The sequence below is a fragment of the Acinonyx jubatus genome, chromosome D3 (assembly GCF_027475565.1).
Source record: "Acinonyx jubatus isolate Ajub_Pintada_27869175 chromosome D3, VMU_Ajub_asm_v1.0, whole genome shotgun sequence".
Lineage (NCBI taxonomy): Eukaryota > Metazoa > Chordata > Mammalia > Carnivora > Felidae > Acinonyx > Acinonyx jubatus.
Genome location: NC_069392.1, coordinates 45,475,783 through 45,492,530, shown reverse-complemented (window position 1 = coordinate 45,492,530; position 16,748 = coordinate 45,475,783). Strand labels below are relative to the sequence as shown.

Genomic DNA, 16,748 nt, shown 5'->3' with positions numbered 1-16,748 from the left:
AATCACAGAAAATAATGAGTTAAGATTTATTTCCTTCTAGATTTTTATGGTTTTGAGTTAACTTGGGTTTTACAAAGATTTCTTAAGTATGTAACAAGTATGGATATAGAATACAGATAAGTTGGACATTATCAAAGTCATAAAATTTTGCTCCTCAGACATTGTTAGGAAAATGAAAATGCAAGCTATTGTATGGGAGAAAATATTGGGAAAACATATATAACAACAGACTTGTTTCTGGAGTATATACAGAACCCTTATAACTCAATGGGAGGATAATTCAAGTTTAAAAAGGTTCAGACACTCCAAAGATCTGTGAATGGCGGAAAAGTACCTGACTAAAGGCTTCACGTAGAGGTGTAAACCTAAATTAAAATGCATTCCCATGAAAAAACATTCACATAACTACAAGGGGATATGTACTATGATGTTTATTTCATTCTCCTTAAAATAGTAAAAAGTGGAGATAAGCCCTATGCACTTAAATAAACTGATTTGACTTAATACTTGCAGCAATCCTAAAATAGAAAAAATAGGAGCTACATGTGTCAAGTGAATAAAGGAAAACAGTGTTAAAGGAAGTTGCAGAATGATACAGTATACCCTTATTTTAACATTAATACCATATTTAACATTTAAAAGTACTTTATGAATACATTTCTATATAATGAAAGTAGAAAGATATGCATGAGAACGATAATACCCATTGAATAATGATGAAAAACAATAAAGCTGGAAAAAGAATTATAATTCCCTTTTATTTAAAAAAAAATTTTTTTTAATGTTTTTATTTATTTTTGAGAGAGCATGAGCAGGGGAGAGGCAGAGAAAGAGAGGGAGACACAGAATCTGAAGCAGGCTCCAGGCTCCGAGCTGTCAGCACATAGCCTGACGTGGGGCTCGAACTCATGGAGTGTGAGATCATGACCTGAGCCGAAGTCGGACGCTCAACCAACTGAGCCACCCAGGCGCCCCTATAATTCCCTTTTAAAGTTAGTAGCCATTAGCGATTTAACATTGAAGCCTAATTTTTGTTAACTTTTATTTAAATTCTAGTTAACATAGTGTAATATTAGTTTCGGGTATACAATTTAGTGATTCAACACCTATAACACCCAGTGCTCATCACAAGTGCCCTCTTTAATCCCTACCCCCTCACCTATCCCCCCCTCTGGTAACCATCAGTTTGTTCTTTATAGTTAAGAGTCTGTTTTCTGGTTTGCCTCTCTCTCTCTCTCTCTCTCTCTCTCTCTCTCTCTCTCTCTCTCTTTTCCCCTTTGCGTGTTTGTTTCTTAAGTTCCACATTATGAGTGAAATCATATGGTATTTGTCTTTCTCTGATTTATTTTGCTGAGCATAATATTCTCTAGCTCCATCTATGTTGTCGCAAATGAAAAGGTTTCATTCTTTTTTTATGGCTGAGTAATATTCCATTGAGTGTGTATGTGTATACACACACATACCATGTCTGCTTAATCCGTTCATCAATCAAGGGATACTCGGGCTGTTTCCATAATTTGGCTAGTGTAGATAATGCTGCTATAAACATTGGGGTGCATGTATCCTTTTGAATTAGTATTTTATTATTCTTTGAGTAAATACCTACTAGTGCAATTGCTAGATCATAGGGTAGTTCTATTTTTAACTTCTTGAGCAACTCCATACAGTTTTTTCCAGTGTGGCTGTAGCAGTTTGCATTTCCACTAGCAGTGAAAGAGGGTTCCCCCTTTCTCCACATCCTCGCCAATGCCTGTTTCTTGTGTTGTTGATGTTAGCCATTCTGACAAGTGTAAGGTGATATCTCATGTTAGTTTTGATTTTCATTTCCCTGATGATGAGTGATGTTGAGCATCTTTTCATGTGTCTGTTGGCCATCTGGATGTCTTTTTTGGAGATATGTCTGTTCACATCTTCTGACCATTTTTAAATTGGATTACTTGTTTTTTGGCTGCTTATATATTTACTAAACCTTTATCAGGTATGTCGTTTGCAGATATCTTTTCCCATTCTGTAGATTGTCTTTTGGTTTTTTTTTTTTAAATGTTTATTTGAGAGGGACAGGGAGAGGGAGGGAGGGCAAGCATGCAAACAGGGGAGGGGCAGAGAAAGAATCCGAAGCAGGCCCCATGCTACCAGCGCAGAGCCCATTGTGAAGCTCAAACTCATGAACCGTGACGACATGACCGGAGCCAAAATCAAGAGTTGGATGCTTAACCAACTGCATCACCCAAGTGCCCTGCCTTTTAGTTTTGTTGATTATTTCCTTTGCTGTTCAGAAGCCTCTTACTTTGATGAAGTCCTAATAGCTTATTTTTGCTTCTGTCTCCCTTGTCTCAGGAGACCTATCTAAAAAGGAATTGCTATGGCCAATGTCAAATAAGTTACTGCCTGTGTTCTAGAGTTTTTATGGTTTCAGGTCTTTAGGTCTTTAATCCATTTTGAGTTTATTTTTGTGTACGGTGTATGAAAGTGGTCTAGTTTCATTATTTTGTAGGTTGCTCTCCAGTTTTCCCAACACCATTTGTTGAAGAGACATTCTTTTTCCCATTGTATATCCTTTCCTCCTTTGTCAAAGATTAATTAACCATATAATTGTGGCTTCGTTTCTGGGTTTTCTGTTCTGTTCTCTTGATCTGTGTGTCTGTTGTTTTGTGCAATACTCTACAGTTTTGATCACTACAGCTTTGTAACTTGAAGTCCAGAATTGTGATGCTTCCAGCCTTTTCATTTTCAAGGTCACTTTGGCCATATGAGGTCTTTTGTGGTTCCATCAGATTTTAGGATTACTTGGTCTAGCTTTGTGAAAAATGCTGTTGGTATTTTGATAAGGATTGTGTTAAATATATAGATTGCTTTGGGTAGTATAGACATTTTAATGATACTTGTTCTTCCAATCCATGAGCATGGAATATTTTCTGGTTTCTTGGTGTCTTCTTCAGTTTCTTTCATCAGCATTTTGTAGTTTTTAGAGGACAGGTCTTTCACCTCTTTAGTTAGGTTTATTGCTAGGTATTTACTGCTTTTGGTGAAATTGTAAATGCGATTGATTGCTTAATTTCTCTTTCTGCTGCTTCATTATTGGTGTATAGAAGTGTATCAAATTTCTGTACATTTATTTTGTATCCTGTGACTTTACTGAATTTGTGTATCAGTTCTGATAGTTTTTTGGTAGAGTCTTTAGGGTTTTCTATATATAGTATTATGTCATCTGCAAATAGTGAAAGTTTTACTTCTTCCTTCCTGATTTGGATGCCTCTTATTTCCTTTTGTTGTCTAAATACTGTGACTGGGACTTTCTGGAGTATGTGAATAAAAGTGATGAGAGTGGATAGATATCCTTGTCTTGTTCCTGACCTTAGCGGGGAACCTCTCAGTTTTTCCCCATTTAGGATGATGTGAGCTGTGGGTTTTCATATACAGCCTTTCTTATGTTGAGGTATGTTCCCTCTAAACCTACTTTGTTGAAGGTTTTTATCATGAATGGATGCTGTACTTTGTCAAATGCTCTTTTTGCATCTATTGAGAGGATCATATGGTTCTTTACATGTATTATTAATGTGATTTATCATGTTGATTGATTTGTGAATATTGAACCACCCTTGCATCCTGGGAGTAAATCTCACTTGATGGTGAATGATTTTTTAAAATTATTTTTTTAATGTTTATTTTTGAGAGAGACAGAGAGTGCGAGCAGGAGAGGGGCAGAGAGAGAGAGACACAGAATTGGAAGCAGGCTCCAGGCTCTGAGTTGTCAGAATAGAGCCTAGCGCGGGGCTTGAACTCACAAACTGTGAGTTCATGACCTGAGTTGGAGTCAGACACTTAACCAACTGAGCCACCCAGGTGCCCCATGAATGATTTTTTTTAAAAGTATTATTGGATTTGCTTTGCGAGTATTTTACTGAGCATTTTTGCATCTATGTCCATCAGGGATATTGGCTCATAGTTCTCTTTTAGTGGTGTCTTTATCTGGTTGTGGTATCAGGGTAATGCTGGCCTTGTAGAATGAATTTGGAAATCTTCCTTCCTTTTCTACTTTTTGGAATAGTTTGAGAAGAATAAATAGTAACTCCTCTTTAAGGGTTTGATAGAATTTGCCTGTGAGGCTATCTGGTCCTGGACTTTTGTTTCTTGGGAGGTTTTTGATTACTGATTGAATTTCTTTGCTGGTAATCCGTCTGTTCAAGTTTTCTGTATCTTACTGTTTCAGTTTTGGTAATTTATATATTTTTAGGTATTTATCCATTTCTTCTAGGTTGTTCCATTTGTTGGCCTATAGTTCTTCAGAATATTCTGTTGTAACTGTTTGTATTTCTGTGTATTTCTCCTCTTTCATTTGTGTTTATTTATTTGGGTCCTTTCTCTTTTTGATAAGTCTGGCTAGATGTTTATCTATTTTATTAATTTCTTTTCAGAGAACTGGCTCTGATTTCATTCATTTTTTTCTTTTTTTTTTTTAATTTCTTTTCTTTTTTTTCTTAATTCCTAGGGGTGCCTGTGTGGCTCAGTCGGTTGAGCGTCCGACTTTGGTTCAGGTCATGATCTTGCATTTGTGGGTTCAAGCCCCACTTCAGGCTTTGTGATGACAGCTCAGAGCCCAGAGCCTGCTTTGGATTCTGTGTCTCCCTCTCTCTGTCCCTCCTCTGCTCACACACTCTGTCTCTCAAAAAATAAAACATTAAAAATTTTTTAAAAATCTCTCATTTATTTCAGCTCTAATCTGTATTATTTCCTTCCTTCTGCTGACTTTGGCTTAATTTGTTCTTTTTCTCCTTTAGGTGTAAGGTTAGGTTGTCTATTTGAGGTAGGCCTGTATTGTTATATACTTCCCTCTTAGGACCACTTATGCTTCATCCCCAAGGTTTTGGACCATTGTGTTTTCATTTTCATTTTTTTCCAAGTATTTTTAAATTGCTTTGATTTCCTGTTTTACCCATTCATTGTTTAGTAGCACGTTGTTTAACCTCCATGTATTTGTGGTCTTTTCAGGCTTTTTCTGAAAGATCAGCTTTTAAAAGTAATGGACGGTAGGTACAGATATATGGAAAGGACTTCCCTAATAGGCTCTATGAACTACAGAGCAATGGGAACAACTACAGTACGGAATTTAAATTTTATCTGCTAATTACTAGTTACAAACCAAAGTTATTTTCCTAGCTGGGAATTAAGCAGAATAATTCTAAAAAGTGCTAAAAGAATAAGAAAAAAACAAAAATTGATATTAATGGTACCATTCCTACTGTCTCTACCAACTTCCCAAAGACTTGAATAGTTTTTCTATGTGGTGGTTTATAATGATTCTTCCTTCAAAATTTAGATTCAAAAAGCATTACAATGTGACTAGAATTAACAGTCCCATGCAAATATCAGTCTAAACTGAGGAAATATCCCTGTAAACATGAAAAATTTAATTGTTGGTGTTTAAATACACTTTTATCGGGTTGTTTTATTAGTAACCAAGTGTTAAAGGGTCCTTGATAAAAGTCAAGATGGAGCCTTCTGAAAAAGTATTTAAGTCATAAGGGTGATATTGTCTGCATTATAGAAAGTTTTAAAAATAGGAAAAACATAAATGACCAAAATACAACCTCTGTTTCTTTGGCATATTATATAACTTCCTAATTTATTTTCAGTACCTACATTAGAACAGTTTTTTTTAACTGCAAAACTAATGCTTGTTTATGTTCAAAATGAGGAAGATGAAGGCACCAACAAAGTGTAATCACCTATGACCCAAAAATCCACAAAGATTTACCTTTTAGCTGTTATTCTCTGGTAGACTAGGCTTTTTTTTTTTTTTTTAAAGTTTAAAATAGTGGCACCTGGGTGGCTCAGTTGGTTTAGCATCCAGCTCTTGATTTTGGCTCAGGTCCTAATCTCATGTCTCATGGGATTGAGCCCTACATCTGGACTCTGCGCTGACAATTCAGAGCCTTCTTGGGATTCTTTCTGTCTCTCTTTCTGTCCTTCCCCCACTCACACATGCTCACTCTCAAAGATTTAAAAAAATAAAAATTTAATACCAACTCGAGTGTAAATAAAAGAAAGTTCATACATTATTAATATCAGTGTAAATACAGAAGTGTCTCATGGTATTGAAAAGCAGGCATCAGAAGGGATGGAATCAGGAACCGGGAAGCTGTCAGGAACCAAGAAGATTGCCACTCATTGTGTGTGTATCCTTCTCATTGCTTGGTCTCATTTCTGCCTCTTAGCAGATCCATTTTCCAGCATGCATGCTAGAAGATGGCAGCGCTGAACTCTGTTCGGTAGACAAGGATCTCCTAAGCTCAGCTTTAAATTCCAGTGGGAGATAATTTGATGGCACCCGCTGTGTTAGACATCTGCCTCTGATACAGTCAGCTGGAACTCTGGGGGCGGGGCATTATGGTACAAACATGGCTGCTAGGGCCTTCCCCTTGGGGTGTGGAAGGGGCAGTGCTCAGACAGCTTACCACCCAAAACTCCACAATATGGATGATTATCTATCTCTATATTTTCTAAGACTTAATTTTCCCAGTTTTTTTTTTAAGATGTTTTCCATTTTTATTCAAATTTATTGATCCTCTTCTTTGGTTTCTTTGAACACTTCTAGCCTTAGAGATTTAGTAAATAGTTGGGTCTGTTTTCTGCTAGCTTATCTGTAATCACATTCATTCATTAAGCAAAAATGCTGAGCCTCTACTCTGTGCCAAGAACTATTTGTAGATGTTGGAGATCCAACAGTGAACAACACCTGATAGTTTCCACACTTTGGGAGCTTATATCCTAGTGGGAGGAGACAGATAAGGTGTAAATACACATATAATGTCAGGCAGTGAGGTGCAGAAAAATAAACAGGATGAAGGGGATAGAGAGTGATGGCATGGGGTAGGGGGCTGTTGTTTTGGAAAGGGTGTAAGGGAAGACCTCCCTGAGCACAGAGCTGCAGTGAGTCAGAAGCGAGCCCTGAGGAAATCTGGTAGAAGAGTATTGAAAACCAAAGGAAGCAACTGTAAAAGTTCTGGGATTGGAGAGGAGAGTGCTTTGCATATTTGAAGAAGAAAGCTTTCCGGGTGCCTAGAGCAGGGCAAGATGGGGAGAGGGGAAAGGTCAGGAAAGTAGCCAGAGGCCCAGCCCCATTTGCTGGTGTGCTTGCTGGGTTTTGAATAGGAAACGCCATGTGAGAGTGTTAGGATGTGAGGCTCTCAAATTGCTGACCACTTACCTTTATTTACATCCTTCATCAAGCAATCTTCCTTTTCCATTTTTTATACCTTTCTCCTACATTTTAAGAATTTGTTTGCTGTTTTCTTTCATTGCTTCATCTGCCTCTTTTTTTGCAAGTATCTCTTTTTCCAATAGTTTTTTTTAATGTTTATTTCTGTGAGAGTGCGAGCAGAAGGGAGCAGAGAGAGAGGGAGACAGAAAATCCCAAGCAGGCTCAGAGCTGCCAGCGCAGAGCCTGACATGAGGCTCAGACCCACGAACCATGAGATCATTACCTGAGCCAAAATCAAGAGTTGGATGATTAACCAACCTAGCCGCCCCACAAGTAACTCATTTTTAATGATTGTTTTTGTAATGTTTTAATATCTGGTAAGGTTTCCCTTTTCTTTTGAGGATTTTCTTTGACATTCGTATCTGTTTATTCTCCCAGATGGCATTCAAAATAATTTTTTTAGGTTCCTAGTAAAAATACCATTGGTATGTTATCGAAATTACATTCTGTGTAAATTCCTTTGAGGAATGTTGACACTTAGTGTTTTCATTAAGGGACAAATGTATATCATGTGCAAATGTAAATATTGGATCATTTCTGTTTTTTATTTTGTTGTGCTTGATAAGAGATTTTGAAGTGTCTGGTTATGATGCTTCTAGAGGTAGGGAGGCTATTTCATTTTATTTGATTCTTACTGTCTGCCAGGCACTTTAGGCACTGAATCTAGAAATGAAGGCTTGGTGCTGGGATTTCAGTTAGTTGGCAGGAGTTCAGAATTTATTTTTGGTGTTAGGGCAGAATTCCATGAAAGAAATCACATTGTTCTCCTCCTCGTCACCTAAAGGACTAATTTCTCAAAAGTGCCCTGTAGATAGAATAAAAATAACAGTTGGCAGACCTTTTTAAAGACCTCTTCCTATATGCTAGCTAGAAAACCTAAACTGGTTATTAATTTCTCAGTTAACACTTTAAAAAGTTTTTTCCCCACTAAGGCAATAATATATAATCAGTCCAAGTTTTACGCATTAGTCCTATAAATCTACCTCTAGAAGCTGAAACCTGTGAATTTTTCTCCACATTTTCCGCTACTAACTCTGCAGTCCAAACCACCATTATCTTTCCCCTGGACTATTGATATTGCTTTGTACATATTATCCCTACTTTTCTCTTGCCCATGTTCACAAGGCATTTTCCACACTGTAGCCATGGTGATCTTTAAAAACAATGTTTTTATTATGGAAATTATCAAGCCTTAAAAAATAGAATAATAGAATTAATTGATATCTCCCTCCCTCCCCCTCTGTCTCTCTGTCTCCAGGAGTTCTCAATAATGGCCACTGTCCAGTTATGTTATTTTTGTGTATAAATATTTCAGTGTATGGGCTCCTAGCTGGCTCAATCAGAGTATGTGACACTTGGTCTCAGGGTTGTAAGTCTGAGCTCCACGTTGGGTATAAAGATTACTTAAAAATAAAATCTTAAAAAAATTTTTCAGTATATTTATAAAAGATAAGGGCTTCTTTAAAAAAAAAAAAAACCCTGTAACCACATGATGGTTGCACAGCTCTGAATATACTGAAAACCACTGAATTGTACACTTGAAATGGGTGAATTATATGGTGTGTAAATTATATCTCAACATAGTTGTTAAAAAAACATCAAGGAGCCAAAGTTTGCATTTCCCCAGTTACACTTTTAAATATTTAACACTTTGATAGAGTTTTAAACATAACTTGGATAGTGTACTATTTTTCTTAAAACCCTTCAGTGACTTTTCATCATATTTATAATAACCCATACCCCTTGTACTGACTCAGAAAGGTCTGACCTACAAAGCCCTGGCGTAATACGCTTCTTTGCCTCTCTGACTTTCTACCTCTCTTGCCCACTAAATTGTTTCTACCTCAGGGCCTTTGCATTAGCTGTTCCATCTACTGGAATGCTTTTCCCTATATTTTCCCAAGCCTTGATCATTCCTTTCATTTTAAATACCTTTTCCTCACAAAGGCCTACCCTGATCAGTTGCCCAGTCTCCAGTCTAAAGTGGTATCCTAGTCATTCACCATCACACCATTCACTTATAAAGTATCAGCATAGCATAGTTTGTTATCTGGCATGTAATTGTTGTTAATTTACTATTTCCCTTTTTCTGTGCCTTCCCTGCCCCCCTCCCATGTTTTCTGTCATGTTCACTGCTGAATCCCCAGTGCCTAAAATATTAATTGGTGCATAATAGACCCTTATTAGGAGAAATTCATACAAAAAACTGCCCAACACATGCCAGGTGTTTGGTACTTATAAAAAGGTTATTTGATAGAATATATTATCTCACTGCATAAACAGAGTTCTGGTCAGGTATGTTACTTTGAAAGGGCCATTTTCGACTCCCAAGTTATAAGGTGACTGGTTTTTGGGTTGTTTTTTTTTTAAGCGACCTTATTTCATACAGCATCCTGCTCACTTCAAAGCTCAATAAGTAACTTTTAACAAATTCTGTTTTTGTTGTTTGGCAAAACATAGGGTGCTTGCATGAATAAGGTTGCAAAAGTTACTATAATGCCTTGCTGGTTTCATTCTCCATTATCACTTTTTCTTTTGTCCTCAACTGTGGACCATCACACTCTTTGCTTATGATCTCTCTCTGCTACCTGTTCTCTGGTGAAGCAGCTTAAGAGTGGCTGTGGTAGGCTGAATGACAGCCCCCTAAAGATGCGATTAGTTAAGTATCTTGAGATAGATAATCCTGAATTATCATGGGGGCCTGTGTAATCACAGTTGTCCTTACAGGCAGGGGGAAGGAAAATCTGAACATTGAGAAAGAAAACGTAAAGATGGAATCAGAGGTTGGAGTGATGCCCTTTAAAGATAGGAGGACCACAGTTCGAGCCCTGTGTTGGGCTCTGTGCTGACAGCTCAGCCTTTGGATTCTGTGTAGTCCTCTCTTTTTGCCCCTTCCCTGCTCATGCTCTGTCTCTCTCAAAAATAAATAAATAAATAAATAATTCTTTTAATTAAGATGGGAGGACCACAAATCAAGGGATATAGGTGGCTTCTAGAAACCAGAAAAGGGGTGCCTGGGTGGCTCAGTTGGTTAAGTGACTTCAGCTCAGGTCATGATCTCACGGTTTGAGTTGGAGCCCCTCATCAGTCTCTGTGCTGACAGCTCAGAGCCTAGAGCCTGCTTCAGATTCTATGTCTCCCTCTCTCTTGTCCCTCCCCCCACACACACCTTCCTCCCTCTCTCCCTCCCTCGCTCGCGCGCGCGCGCTCTCTCTCTCTCTCTCTCTCTCTCTCTCTCTCTCTCTCAAAAATAAACACAAAATTTAGAAACCAGAAAAGGGGCAAGGCAATGGATTCTCCCCTAGAGCCTTCAGAAGGAATGCAGTCCTGTCTACACCTTGATTTTGGCCTAGTGAGACTGATTTTGGATTTCTTATCTCCCAAACTATAGAAGAATTAATCTGTATTATTTGAAGCAGTTAAGTTTGTGGTACTTTGTTTTAGTAGCCATGAGAAACCAATTCAGTGATTTAAAGTATAAGAAGGCTTGAAGGATCACAGAACATGTACAGAGTATTCTGAGCTTAATCTTGCTGGCTTAGTAGTTAGCTACCAAAATGGAAGCCAGAAAGAGTTGAGATGGCAACTTCAGGTGGGTAATGTGGGGGGAGAAGAGACAGGTGTGGTTGTTGGAATAGTGAAAGAATATTCATGCTGTAATGGCAGTATCCATGTTATATACAATTAAGCTCTTGATGGTTTGTTTCCTTGTATTTTACACAGATCAGAAACCCCTTGACCTTGCCCAGGGTGCTGAAATGAAACACATTCTTATTGGTAATAAGGTACGTAGTAATAGACTACATGCATATGATCATTTTTAGAAAAAGATTTTGAATTCCTGAAATACATAGATGGCATTTTTAATGAAAACATATTTTCAATAGGTCATCTACAAAGCACTGAAACGATATGAAGGCCCTCTTTGGAAGGTAGGCTGAGATGATCTTATTTCTAGAACTGGAAAGAATTCTCAGGTGCCCCATTTTTATTTAATAAAAAAAATTTTTTTAATGTTTGAGAGAGAGAGTGGGGAGCCCATGCTTGCGTGGGGGTGGGGGCTGGAGAGAGATGTGGGGAGAGAGAATCCCAAGCAGGCTTCATGCTGTTAGCCCACAGCTCGACGAGGGGCTTCATTTCACAAATCGTAAGATCATGACCTGAGCTAAAATCAAGAGTAGGACCCTTAACCAACTGAGCCACCCAGGTGCCCCAAAAATTATTTAATTATTTCAGAAGAAAAAATGATTTAAGCATTCTTGGATCTTGCAATGTAAACCATTTTGTGTGTGTGTGTGTGTGTGTGTGTGTGTGGTATTGGCTTTCGTTAGGGTTCCACTTGTTATAGCAATTGCTGCTCTTTTTATTGATGGTCTAAGAACACTTTTAAGTGACCAAGTTTATGCAGAACAGTGTTTAATCATAGAATTGCAGTGTTTTTGTTATGAATGTTGAAACAGGGAGGACTTAATAGGAATTTAATGTTTGAGTTGTCACAGAACACACATACAAAATCTTTCTGGTTCTAAAAATTTCTTTGCATTTTGGAGTTCATTTATTTTCTAGAATTAACTGTCGTAGAGCATGTGTTTTCTTTTGCATTTGCAAGCACTCCCTTTACGTATTTATGCACAAGTATGTTTATGTTGTATAAAATTAGAATTAATTCTTAGACTTTGTCTTTGAAGTCCACAATTGAAAATTGTCCTATAATTATCCTTGGACAATACTGTCAGAACTATAAACTGTGTTCATTATTGATCTTATCAGTATGCCATTTCTTCTCTTCTTGTCCCCCTGTAGTGGTATGTTTTCATTACTGCACCTAGTTACCTTAGTTCATGTTTGATCATTTTTTTTTATAATGTTTATTTTTGAGAGAGAGAGGGAGACAGAGTGCAAGTGTGGGAGGAGGAGAGAGAGGGAGACACAGAATCCGAAGCAGGCTCTGACTCTGAGCTCTCAGCACAGAGCCTGATGCAGAGCCTGAACCCATGAGCTGTGAGATCCTGACCTGAACTGAAGTCGGACACTTAACCAACTGAGCCGACCCAGGTGCCCCCATGTTTGATTATTTTTTAATATTCATCAGTACTATCTACATGAAAGACTACAATAGAATTATCATAACTTAATTTCTGTCAGTCAGGTATTTGAATCTGGATCTATCAGCTTGGAAAATCCTTGCCATTTTTTCCCTTAGAGTTCAAGATTTTTTGGCTGGAGATTATTCTGGGTGGTATTAGAACATGGAGTCCTTTCGTGGTATAGGAAACAGTAAGTATTATGATCCTGATACTTAGTAAATTTATTCTCTAAATTTTGAAAGATTAAAAGTTTTCACTTATCTCTTTAATATTTATTTATATTTCTAATAATTGTAATATTTATTTTGAAGGCCTGATGCAGTCCATAATATTTATCGCCAGGGATGCAAACACTTAACTCAAGCAGTATGCACGGTAGGATGACACATGCATTTTTTGCCGACACCATGAAGTCAGTGTTGCAAGTGTTATTTTTATAAAGCTGCCTTGTCAAATATTGGGGTAGGGGGGACTTGTGTGTATTTTTATTTGAGAACAAGTAAAATTGTGGAATCTCTTTAAAAAAAAATAATGAACCCTTGTTTATTTCACATATTGTGGGATGAGATAGCAGTGGTCTGAAAACATAAAGAGCCTGTCATGTTTTTTGTGTGTGTGTGTGTGTATATTCGCACACATATATGCATGTGTGTGTACCTGTATATATGTACTTATACATGGGCAAATCGAGATAATGGAAGTTTTTCTGGTGTTAAAATTTAAGCCTGTGTCAAAATTGGGATTCTTAGGTCCTCTGTGTTAACTGTTATACTTTACCAACCAGGAGAAAAAGTGAGTTTCTCCTCTTAGGTATTAGTCTAAGACTGGAGCCTAGACATGCTTTCTTCTTTCCTACTTGAAATCCTTGAGGGTTGTCAATATGTTGTGGCAATCACTTGTCACATTCCCCAGCAGTACAGCCTGATTACACAGCCAGCCCTTAATTGTCCTCACACCCCTTCCTCCCTTCACATTAGACCAGAGGGCCAGGGAACCTCTGTCTAATCTGGTGTGTGTAATCTTTTTGTTTTTTCTTTCAGTGCAATCCTGGCCATTGTCTTCTGTTCCCCCTATAGGCTCATCTACTTACTACCAAGCTTTTTCCTTAGTTGAGCCTTTTATCTCACAAATAAGTGCTCCCCCTGCCCTTTTAAAATTTCTTGCTCTTTAACTTCTGTGGAATCCATTAGCTCTTGCTGTGTTATGCCTCTCCTTGTTGTATAACTTTTGTTTCTTCTGTAAATGTCTGCTTAAAGCTTATCTTTATGAGGCCCATATCAACACAAGCTAATGAGCATTCACTGTGTGACTGCTATAAAGCAGACTCTGTTTGCTTTGTAGTTTTTTTTCTTAAGTTTATTTGAGAGGGAGGGAGAGAGCAAGTATGCACGCACATGAGCGGGAAAGGGGCAGAGAGAGAGGGGGGAGAGAGAATCCCAAGCAGGCTTCACACTGTCAGCTCGGAGCCTGGTGCAGGGCTCGAGCTCAAGAACTGAGGTCATGACCTGAACCAAAATCAAGAGTCAGATGCTTGACCAACTGAGCTACCTAGGCACCCTACTTTATAGTTTCTTAAGGTAGAAGCTTAGAGTATTGGATTTGAGATCTTTTTTCTAATATAAGTGTTTGCAACTATCAGTTTCTTAATTTTTCTTCAGTGTGCAGTTCAGGGCCATTAAATACATCTGTATTATATTGCAGCCATCAGCACCATCTATCTCCAGAACTCTATCTTCCCATACTAAAACTCTGTACCCATTAATCACTTATTCCTTTCCTTTCTATTCCCAGCCCCTGCCAGCCACCATTCTACTTTCTCTGAATTTGACCTTGCCAGGTACCTCAGCTAAGTTAAGTAGAATCAGACAATATTTGTCCTTTCGTGACTGGCTTATTTCACTTAGCATAATGTCCTCAAGATTCATTCATGTTACAGTATGTGTCAGAATTTTTTTCCTTTTTGAAAATTTTTAATTATAGTAAAGCACATAAAATTTACTATTTTAACCATTTTTAAGTGTGCATTAGCTTGAACTGTAGTCACTTTGTTGTGCAACAGATCTCTAGAATTTTTTCATCTTGCAAAACTGCAGCTATACCCATTAAGCAACTGCCTATTTCGTCTACCCCTAGCCCCTGGCAACCACTCTTGTACTTTTTGTCTCTATGAGTGTGACCACTTTAGATACCTCTAAGTGGAATCTTAGAGTATTTGCCTTATGTCATTTCATCTGATATCCCCAAGATTCATCCATGCTGTAGCATGTGCCCGGAATTTTTTTTGAAGGCTGAATAATGTTACCTTTTATGTATATGCCACATTTCTTTATGCATTTATTCCTCAGTTTACATTTGGATTGCTTTCACCTCTTGGCTTTTGTGAATAATGCTGCAATGAACACGGATATGCAAATATCTCTTCAAGATACTGCTTTCAGTTCTTTTGGATATAGACCTCATAGTGGAATTGTTCAATGATGTGGTAGTTCTATTTTTGATTTTTTGAGGGATTTTCATGCTGTTTTCCAAAGCAGCTGCCCTGTTGTATATTCACACCAGCAGTAATGGCGGGGGGAGGGCTCCAATTTCACTTTTTCCACATCCTCACCAGCACTTATTTTCCTTTTTTTTTTTTTATTTTTTAATATGGGCCATCCTAATGAGTGTGAGGTGGTATCTAATTGCAGTTTGATTTGCATTTCTCTGATGACTAGTGATGTTGAGCATCTTTTCATGTGCTTAGTGGGCATTGGTTATTGTCTTTGGAGAAATGTCTAAGTCCTTGGCTCATTTTTTAATTGGGCTGTTTGGTTTTTTGTTGGTGTTGAGTTGTAAGGGTTCTTGGCATATTCTAGGTATTAACCCCTTACCAGTATAGGATTGTAGATATTTTCTCCCATTCTATGGATTGCCTTTACACTCTCGTGATCATGTCCTTTGATGCATAGAAGTTTTTAATTTTGATATAGTCAAATTTATTTTTTTTTCTTTTTGTCACTTGTGCTTGTGGGTATCATGTTCAAGGAATCATTGCCAAGTCCAGTGCCATGAAGCTTTACTCCTATGTTTTCTTAAGAGTTTTATAGTTTTAGCTCTGATGTTTAGGGATAGTTTTCTCCTGAGGCCTTTCCCCTTGATTGCAGCCAGCTGCCTGACAATCCTGCCATGGCTTTTTCTTTGTGTGCAGGTCTCCCTGGTTTCTCTTCCTCTTATTAAGGAATCCAGTCTTACTGAATTTGCCTCACTCTTGTGACCTCATTTAATCTTTTTTTTTTTTATTAAAAAGAATTTTTTTAACATTTATTCATTTTTGAGAGACAGAGCATGAGCGGGAAAGGGGCAGAGAGAGGGAAGCAGGCTCCAGGTTCCGAGCTGTCAGCGCAGAGCCCCACATGGGGCTCGAATTCATGAACTGCGAGATCATGACCTGAGCCGAAGTAGGACGCTCAACCAACTGAGCCACTCAGGTGCCCCTGACCTCATTTGATCTTAATTTCCTCTTTAAAGCCCTATCTACAAATATAATCATATTGAGGGTGGGATCTTCATATGAATTTGGGGAGGACACAGTTCAGTCCATGACAATCAGTGTGGTTACTCCAGCTTTCAAATACCATTTGCATGGTAGATCTTTTTCCATCTTTTTATTTTCAGCTTATCTATGTGTTTGAAACTTACTTATAGAGAACATAGAGTTGTATCGGGTATTTTTATCCAATATGACACACTCTGCCTTGTGATAGGAATGTTTATGAAGGACAGACACCTGGCTGGCTCAGTTGGTTGAGCGTATGACTTTTTTTTTTTTTTTAGTTACTTATTGAGAGCGGGGGAGAGAGCATGAGTGAGCATGAGTGAGGGAGACGCAGAGAAAGAGGGAGAGAGAGAGAATCCCAAGCAGGCTCCATACTGCCAGCACAGATCCCGACTCGGGGCTCAATCCCACAACCATGAAATCATGACCTGAGCCAAAACCAAGAGTTCAATGCTTAACCAACTGAGCCACCCAGGCACCCTGAGTGTATGACTCTTGATCTCGGGGTTGTAAGTTCAAGCCCCACATTAGGTGTAGGGATTACTTAATAAAATCTTTAAAAAAAAATGTTTAATTTATACTTAATGTTGTTGACATGGTTGGATTTCTGCTGCCATTTTGTCATTCTTTGTTCTTCCTCTTCTACATAAGGGAGATGCTTCTCATGTATCATTTCCTTTTGTTTATATTTTACTGTATTTTAAAGTTATTTCTTAGTGGTTGCTCTAGCTATTATAATATACATCTTAATCTATCACAATTCATACTTTATTTCATAAAATCTGAGAACTTTAATATAGTTGCACTTCCTACCCCCTTCCTTTGTGTTATTGTTATATATATCATGACTCTGTATGTTTAAAAA

At 37.9% G+C, this 16,748-nt stretch overlaps 2 protein-coding genes across 12 annotated transcripts in view; one reads left to right on the top strand and one right to left on the bottom strand.

The window, feature by feature from the left end:
- The window catches only part of OSBPL1A (oxysterol binding protein like 1A), a 266,965-nt gene that overhangs the window by 90,897 nt on the left and 159,320 nt on the right, over window positions 1-16,748 (top strand). For all 4 annotated transcript variants that reach the window (XM_053206295.1, XM_027068657.2, XM_015076139.3 and 1 more), the window contains 4 exons: window positions 10,985-11,046; window positions 11,149-11,193; window positions 12,465-12,538; window positions 12,660-12,723. In XM_053206295.1, coding sequence (XP_053062270.1) covers window positions 10,985-11,046; window positions 11,149-11,193; window positions 12,465-12,538; window positions 12,660-12,723 — 245 coding nt within the window. The remainder of the gene's footprint in view (window positions 1-10,984; window positions 11,047-11,148; window positions 11,194-12,464; window positions 12,539-12,659; window positions 12,724-16,748) is intronic.
- LOC106978455 (E3 ubiquitin-protein ligase MARCHF11-like) overlaps window positions 1-16,748 on the bottom strand; it is an 84,708-nt gene that overhangs the window by 39,300 nt on the left and 28,660 nt on the right. For 2 of the 8 annotated variants that reach the window (XR_008291796.1, XM_053206315.1), the window contains one exon: window positions 7,951-8,066. The exons of the other annotated variants lie outside the window; for them this stretch is intronic. Coding sequence is in view for 1 of the 2 variants with exons in the window: in XM_053206315.1 (XP_053062290.1) it covers window positions 8,048-8,066 (19 nt within the window). In the remaining variant the exon portion in view is untranslated. Of the gene's footprint in view, window positions 1-7,950; window positions 8,067-16,748 lie in introns of those variants that run through there. 8 annotated transcript variants of the gene reach the window in all.